The sequence below is a fragment of the Typha latifolia genome, chromosome 13, assembly GCF_019914945.1.
Source record: "Typha latifolia isolate L0001 chromosome 13, TyphaL0001v2, whole genome shotgun sequence".
NCBI lineage: Eukaryota > Viridiplantae > Streptophyta > Magnoliopsida > Poales > Typhaceae > Typha > Typha latifolia.
In genome coordinates this window covers 8,771,592-8,780,337 of record NC_133098.1, presented here as the reverse complement: position 1 = coordinate 8,780,337, position 8,746 = coordinate 8,771,592, and the positions used below count along the sequence as shown (strand labels likewise).

General features: G+C 34.5%; 1 protein-coding gene across 1 annotated transcript; it reads right to left on the bottom strand.

The window, feature by feature from the left end:
• Positions 1 to 2,662: 2,662 nt before the first annotated feature.
• Positions 2,663 to 7,800, bottom strand: LOC140800200 (triacylglycerol lipase OBL1-like). Its single transcript, XM_073154870.1, is given in 7 exon segments — positions 2,663 to 3,039; positions 3,268 to 3,540; positions 3,542 to 3,690; positions 3,739 to 3,978; positions 6,201 to 6,234; positions 6,912 to 7,153; positions 7,473 to 7,800. Coding segments are annotated over 7 exon segments (1,527 nt in total). The 3' UTR covers positions 2,663 to 2,778.
• Between the last annotated feature and the right edge of the window lie 946 nt (positions 7,801 to 8,746).

Sequence of the window (8,746 nt, the reverse complement as noted above, 5' to 3'; positions counted from 1 at the left end):
CTTCCTTCCACCGCCTAAGTCTTTGGTCGGCCACCTCTAACTCCTAATCCCCCTCTTTTACAACAACTTTTCCCTCTTAACACCAAGGAATTAACCTAGCACTTATCTAGCCATTGGAGGGCTAACAAGCTAGGGTTTATTTGACCTTCGACTATTATTTGGTCCTCAAGATCTAACAATCCAAAACCTACGATCTTGGATTTATTGGAAAGCTCTTTCCAAGAGTGACAACATATCAAAAATTCAGGAAAATCCATCGGTTAGATTGTTCACAAAATTCTTTGAAAATTATGAGCATAATCGAGTCCAAAACTATTTCGAATCGGATCAAGCCAGTACGTAATAGTTAATTAAAAAGTTTCAGCATATTTCTCTTCTTTATATTTTGCACAAGGCCAATCAAACTACCAATTGGTTGGCCAATTTTGTTAGGACCAATTAGTCCAATTTTTTGTGGTCCATGCCAAGTGCAACTGCACCTGAATTTAAGACTATTAGTTTAGGGACTCCGGTCCGGCCTAATAGCTCTGTGAAGTTTCTTTTTTTTTTTAATGTAAAAAAGGAAGAAAGACAAGGATATAATTAGAACCAGACCAAATGTTGACCTAGTCACAGTTGAGTAACTGGGTTATTAGTTTATTGTTAGTTTTTTAAAAATAGCTAAATAATTCTAGAAATTAAAAAATATATACAAAAGTAGTATAATTGTATGTATATCTTTCAAAACATATATTATTTATATGGATATATAGTTAAATACCATCATGGTTACTTTTCAAATTAGATCATTTAATAGAAAAAGATAAAAATACAATTAACTAAGAGAAATAATTTAAATCTAATATAATAATATTTTAATCTTTTTCATTTTAAATTGTTAAATCTTAATGGTAGTATACATGCAAAAACTATGCATTGATCTTTTTAATTTAAATTGTTCAAATTTAATGGTATTACACTCCAAGGGACATTCGTGCAAAGAAAAAAGAAAGGATTTTAAAATGTAGACATGTAATAACTATGTATTTTGAGCTACATATATGTAAATATGAACTCTAGAAGGACGTACAAGCAAATAAGAGCCTTTTTAAGAGTAAATGCGTAAAAAAACTAATTTTTTAAAACACAAATATATTATAAACTAAATAATTTAAAAATCTTAGGACTAAAATACCATTATGATATAGAATAGAATAATTAAATATTAAGGATAATTAGGTAACTTTGCAAAAGTACTTAACCTGGCATGTTCGCTTAAAAATGATTCAGTTGCACGAGTCACTGGTCCAATCGGCAGATTAGTTAGTTTTTATCGGATCGATTACTTATCCGATCTGATAATAAAATTGAACCGATTTAGTAGTCGATTCACCGGTCCAACTACCTAGTCGGATTCGGTTTTGATAACTATGCTAGGGACAATTGCCTGCACAACTCAGATTAGTTAGTTTTTATCGGATCGATTACTTATCCGGTCTGATAATAAAATTGAACCGATTTAGCGGTCGATTCACTGGTCCAACTACCCAGTCGGATTCGGTTTTGATAACTATGTCACGGACAATTGCCTGCACAACTCAGCAAGAAACAAGGTAGCTGAATCCAAAATGATCTCAGAGACAATAATGGCTTGGTTTTCTTAGTGAATGATGAAACTAACATGATCCCAATGACTAGGGTGTTGATAAAAACAGGCACCAATCTACTGCGGATCAGTATAAGGGCATATTAAAAGGTCAAGAAATCTAAGGAATAACTGTCTTGCCAAAGTGATATCTGAAAAACTGAAAAGTGATGGAGAGTTGTTGGATCTCCAAACAAAATCTAGCCTAATTTGTGAACAGGAAGAGCATGTTTTCTTTCCAACATTTGAACACAATCAAGCTAATTTAAACTTGCTATATAATGACCTCCACAACCTATCAAACCTCCAATCAGAATGACTTAAAACCCTTTTAATGTAACCCAGGCCTGGATACAACCATAGACCATACTACTTCCTTGGGGATAAAATGGCCAATTTGCACCACATTTTATGAAAGTTTAGATGCAAAAAGGGCATTTTTAATGAGAGATTTGGTGGCATTTTCATAAATAATAGGAAAGATCAGGAATAAATATGTATTATCCATAGAATTAAATAATATGCTTCATCTTTCTCCTGACCTTATATACAATCCATAGACCATATTTGAATTTTGCTAGGCATGGGTCAAGGTTTTTCAATCCAGTCTTTATATCCAAAATTTGTAACCACATGACCATCTAAATAGTCTATGCAGATATAGATATGAATCGAAAAATAATATCCAATACCTAGATGGGTTTGAAATATAATAAAAACAGTGATATATAAGTAGTAAATTTTGTACTTTTATGTAGATCTGTAATATATTTTTCTTATCTATTGCAAAAATAAAGGAGAAGATGCGGATGTACCTAACATCCACTCAGTATGCATGCATATACTTCGCGGATATGATAATTATGTTTATTATCCATTTACTTTCCGTATTTGGTAAAAAGAATGGATTCGGATATTAGCTACCACTATTCGGTCCCTAGATTGAATATATCAATAACTTGTTTTGCCTGACCGTTTGCTCTATAGAGTTAAAGATTCCATCAAGAAAAGTAACTCCAAGAACAAGTTTTTCTCATGTTGGAAGTAGTATTAAAAAAGGGGAAAGTAGTAAATAAGACCCTTGGAATATTAGTCCAAGCTTATTTAACTGTTCCATACCATATGCTACTCTGAATTTTTCTTGCAGTGCTTCTTCATTTGGAAGTTGGAACCATTCTGGTACTGCTCCTCCCAAGTCTGATGCTGTTGACATAATTTGAAGGGCAATGCTCTGAAATTCCTGGCACTGCCAATCCAAGCACCCTGAGTGAAATTGAGAACAAGGTCTCCTTATATTCCGGTCCATATGTGTAGCTCATGGTTAAGCTCCTTAGGAATTCCCAAGCCGCATTAAGGTACTCAGGAAGTAGATAACGTAACTCGAAGTAGTTCCTATTAGGCTCTTCATTCACATTCTATATCAAGGAAGAGCAACCATTGTTAAATACCATCACACAGCCTCAAGAGAAACTTAGTAAGAACGGAGAATTTTTCTATTATTAGGAATATAGAGGAACGAAGACACCATGAATTCTAAAACATTCTCTTCCTTTCCGTGCCTTCTTATAAGAACAGAGATTCAACTATATAAGTTCTTATTGTCCATTCCAACAAATTATTACAGGACAAAGTCAAAGGATTACCTGCTCCACATAGAAGCTGTTGTAGTAGATGCAATGACCGAAGTGCTTGTACAAGAAAATGCCGTTGTCATAAGGAACCCTAGGAACAAGATCATTGCAATATACCACTCTGAAGTACTTTGAAACTGGATGACACACATGACCTTCCATGAACCTCTCAAATTGTTCGTCCCCTACCCTGGGCTGTCCAAATGTGTAGACGGCCAACAGTCTTTCCATTAGCTCATTTTCCTCATAAAAGAGCAAGATGGCGGGAAACAGTATGGCCAGTGCCACCACCTAAGCTATGACCGGTGACCACAAATTTAGCCTTCTTGTGTTCACTAAGCAAACTCTTGAGTTTATTCCTGATAGCATAGCATGCTATCATCTCATCCATCTCCATTATTTCATCCATCTGACCAGTGTAAGAACCAGAACTATCTGCAGTATGTACTGAATGAGTCAAGAAGCTGCTTTGCGACTTAAGACCTTCTTGTAGAGCAAACTGAAAGGTGGAAAGATTATTTCTGTTTCCTAATCCAAGAGCCTCAAGGAATCCCATGTGTACCTTTCCCATTTGTGGGATTTCATACCAGGAGTAGTCAACATCTGTGATCCAATCATGTGGATCAAATGGTTCAGTTCCACGGAAGCTGATCAGAACTACATTGGCATCTTCAGGTTTGTCGCAGAGGATGAATGCTTGAGTGGATCTTGCTTTCTGAAAATCTATGATTGCATTAAAAAGGTAAGAAAAACAACAAAATATGGACCTTGTCAGGGATCAGAAAATCAATGATTCAAATTCATCCAGAATTGGAGTTTTGCTTACTTAAGTACCTGCTTGGCCAGCTACTTTACGCACAATAATTTTTAGTTATGCATGCTCACCGAACCACAAATCTCTATCTTTCCTAAGCTAATCAAGAAAAAAAAATGTATTATGTTGATTGTGATGAAATTAATCGTGAATTTCTTTACACACAAGAGTTCTTATGGTTTTCTCTAGGTACTGTTTGTCTACTTGCTTCATAGTGGCACAAGAATCACTAACAATTTGTGATGTTCTTGCAATAAAATTTGCCTGAATCTCATGAAACCAAAAGTGTGAAGTCCTTGCTCATGGGATTATTAGTTTAATTTTCTGACATACCTTCATATGTCCACAAGATTGTGGAGATAGCCTGACAAGGCTAACATGAAGTAGAAAACCCTGTTTCTTCCACAAAATGGCTCAAAGAATGTGGAAGCCTTAAAACATATAAGGTTATGTTTAGTTTGAGGTTAAGCCCCGAACTTAATTAGTTGGCCCTATTTCTTAGTTTTATTTAGATACATTGAACTGGGCTAAGAAAAAATATAGTGTTTAATTGTGAACTAGGCTAAAGTGTAATTATTACTTTTTATGTGATGTGAGAGAGTGAAAAATGTATTGGTCTTGGAGGAAAATAAATGATATATAAAATTAATGGATCAAAATGCCCTTTGACTTTAATGATAAAATTCAAAAATATCATCTTCTTAATTAATTAAAAGCTTTTTAATTACTGATTTGTGGGCTTACATGTAGCATGTAAGCCAATTTGCAAGCTTGTACATACATGCTCGCAAACAGGCTTACATGCAGCATGTATTTACGTATTATTTTTTTAATCTAATTTTATTTTTTCTAAAATAATGTAAGGTTAATATTTTTTAAATAATAATATAAGATTCTTTTTTTTTTGGTTATAAGCCCACATGTAAAGCTATATAACTTTTTTAATGATATTTTTAATATTATTTTTAGAATATTTTTAAGAAGTTTTCCGTATTGCAAACTAAAAAAAAAGAAAGTTATTGTAGGCTTAAAAGCTCATAAGTCTGCACTCCATAATTTATTGTGTACTTACTAAATTTAAAAAAAAAATTGAATTGGAGTGAAATGTATTTATTTTGTGGAGGGAAATTAGAGACAGATGAGAAAAGATTTGAAATATGGGTGTAATTATTACATTGATGTGACACGAAAAAGTTAAAAAACATTTATTTTCTTTGGGAAATTGCGTATGTCATGCAACAGTACCAAAATATTATTATTAAATTTATAAAATATAAATGCAAGTTAGCCATTTTAAATTCATATTAAACCTATCAGTAAATTATATTAAAAAAATTAAAATTTTTTAACTGGTGTGTACGAATTTTTTTTTTTGTGAGCTATGGTGAGAGAGGAGCTTTTTATAATAAAATATGAAAATTTGCATATAAGACCTTGTTTTAATGAATTGCACTCTATATTTTCACTATTTGTATATTAAGTCCTATAATTTAGCGAATATGTACAAAAATTACCCTTTTGTTAGATCAATTAGTTAAACTTAACCAATAAGATCATATCTTCAAATTATTTTAAATCCACTAAAGATCGAAGTTATCTCAAAAGGCAAAGAGAACGTAGTTTCTTTGGTAGCAATGTTGGAGATCAAAGTTCTACTAGTCCATCAAGTTTCATCACATTGAAAGGTTCTTTCATTGATGGATATTATATTAGTATATGCTTAACCAACTTTTGTGGATCCCTAACCATTTATAGATTACTCCAAGAACCCAACAAACCTACTTGGTTGTGGTTAATCCATGAGCAACCTTTTGGGAAGTCCTCTAGCTATGAAAGTTGAAAATGACTAAGTAACAGAGAGAGAGATTTTGATTTAGGATATTTGTTTGTAAGGCACAAATCCAATAGAAGATAGAAAAATATGCAAGTACATAATGCATGCATGTATACATGTGATATGCATGTAAAAGAAGCTAAGATATATAGGACATTGTATGCTTGTATCCATATCATATGCATATATAAGATGCTAAAATATTTAAAAGGATATAAAAAAGAACATGCTGAAGGTGTGGAGTTAAGTTTTTGATTTTAATCCAATGTTATCTATTTGGAGGATTCAGTTGCTTACCATTCCAACAGTTGTAGAAGTCCACAAAGTGCATCTGGTCTTGCCTCAGATAAAAAGAGATGGCAGTTAGCTTTAGAAAAAAACAAGAACAATATTTTGCCAGGAAAAGAAGAAACACATTGAACCTAGTATAACATTAGGCAACAACAATAGCATTTTTCATGCAGGAGTTCAAGTAATTATAGTTTTTTTTTTTTTTCCCTTTCTTTTGGCACAAACTGGTTGCTTTACATCCTTCAAAAGCTTCTTGAATTTCACCACTGTGCTGGCCCTTTGGAGGTACAATTGAACCAAGTAAATCATCTTATTGGTTTGAATTAATAGTTTTAAACATGAGACCGACTTGACCAAGATACTAATTCCGCGGCTAGCTTTAGTAAATTCTTTGTTGAAAATGTTATCACTGTCTTCAGTATAATGACTGGGAACTCATTAGTCAACTAAATCAATTGAAGGAAATAACCTGCATCAAGATTTTCCCATACTACATACCCTAATCCATCAATTAGGTTTATTAGTCTGAGGGCATGCATTTGACCTCTTCTAAATAGATGCTGCCTTACTTTGATTCATAAAATTACTAGTTCTCCAATTTCATTCAAAATAGCTCATGGTGGTCTAAATCATTAGATAGCAGATTCATTCTTTTGTTTCAGCTAAATATTACGTTAACATGATCTTAATTCATAAAGAGAGATCAAAAGGGATTACCTTCCATCGATGGTTGATGATATTCCTGATGACGTGTGTGTTCTCATATGCTAGCTTTGAGGCCATCATGCAGAGATCCATCAGAACTCTACTTCCGGTACTGGGAGAATCAATAGCCAACTTACTGATCTCATCCACACCCAATGTCGAAGAATCAAACTTCCAGAGGTCCAACCGCGAGTCCAAGTGCCCAATAGCACTGATAAAGCTTTCTGATCCTCTCTGTGGAACCACAACATTCCCTGCAATTCCATAACACAGTAATTTACTCTAATCCTCCTTTATAACAAGTACAATACAACATCAAACTAGTTCCAAAACAGTTCAAATCCCTCCTAACTACTTGAGGTTAACTCTTACAAGAAAGACCATCCAACTACTATCAGACCATCAACATTAACCCTTCAATAAAGGATTACAACACCAGTTACCACTATGAAGAATTTATTTTTAGATCTGTTTTATTTCTTCAAATATAACATAAACATCTCTATATGCCATTGCAATGCCGTCTAAATGGTTTAATCTCATCTCCAAGAGCATAGAAAAAAATAAAGATACCTGTGAAGAGATTACGGAGCAAGCCAAAGAGGCCACCGTTTTGGGAAAGGAGGTTTAAGAGGAACTCCAAGAGCATGCCATTCCACTTCATGGGCTTCCCGAAGAACGCAATGAGCCGGCGGACTAGGATAGAGACGAAGATGACCCATCGGTGGCCGGCCGGGATTGGGCCCCCGTCGTCCTCCCCGAGGAACACGTGGGTCTTGCCACCGTAGGATAAGAAGCGGAAGAGGTCTATCAGATTCCCGTCCCCGGCCCGGACGATGAGGTAGCGGATGTCACGTGACTCTTGCCCTGCCATTCCCTCCTCCTTACCCTCCACCTTCATCGTATCGGCCAGTTTTCTTTTCGTCTCGCTCTCCCGTTCTACTATTTCCTTTTTAAGGGATTTTTTACATAATTACTAGTAGAGGTGATCATTTTAACCCCGACTAAGCTCGGCCCAACTTGAGCCAAATGGGCGGCATACGCTAAGCCTTTGCCCGCCCGACTCGGCCTAAAAGCCCAATACACTAATCCCGTTCATCGTCCGGCTCGTTATGCATGTCTATTATCATTATCTTTTATTCACACATTAGATATTTAGTAAATTAGATATCGTATAGTTTTATAAAAGAAAATTAAAATATCTTCATGGAGGCCCATTACTCGACCTAATAAGATATAATGTTTTCTAAATACGGCTAAGATATGATTTCGAATGATCACCTCTAATTGCTACCCAACTTTGAAATATCACAATTGCGGCAAAAAAAAAAATACATGTTGTCTTCGGGAATAATTTTTTTCTTATTCTGTAATACGACATCTTATTTCAAAATGATAGTTAAATATTAGAATAGCTCAATTTTAAATTTAATCCCCTATTTACTTATGGAATAGAAATAGGCTTATTCTAGAATAAGCCTCCTTATTTTGGTGTAATAACTAAACAAATTGTATATTTATTCAACATTCTTTCTCATCTTATTATGTACAATTTTTAAAAACTAATTTATTAATAACCTGATATTATTATTTTACCCTTTTGAGTTGACAACACTAATTACCGATCAAATCAGCTACAATTACGATTCCCTCTCTCTCTCTCCTCTCTCTTTTTCTCAAGGCGGCCATGGCTTCCTTCACCAAGCCCAGCACTGAGCTCTCTCATCCTCCGCACACCTCTCCTCCAACGAAGCACTGTGAGAACATTTCGCACACACTCTCTTTGCAAGAGCACACATCTCCCATCTCTCTAATCAACCAAGAGGCAACTAAAGTAATCATTTCCA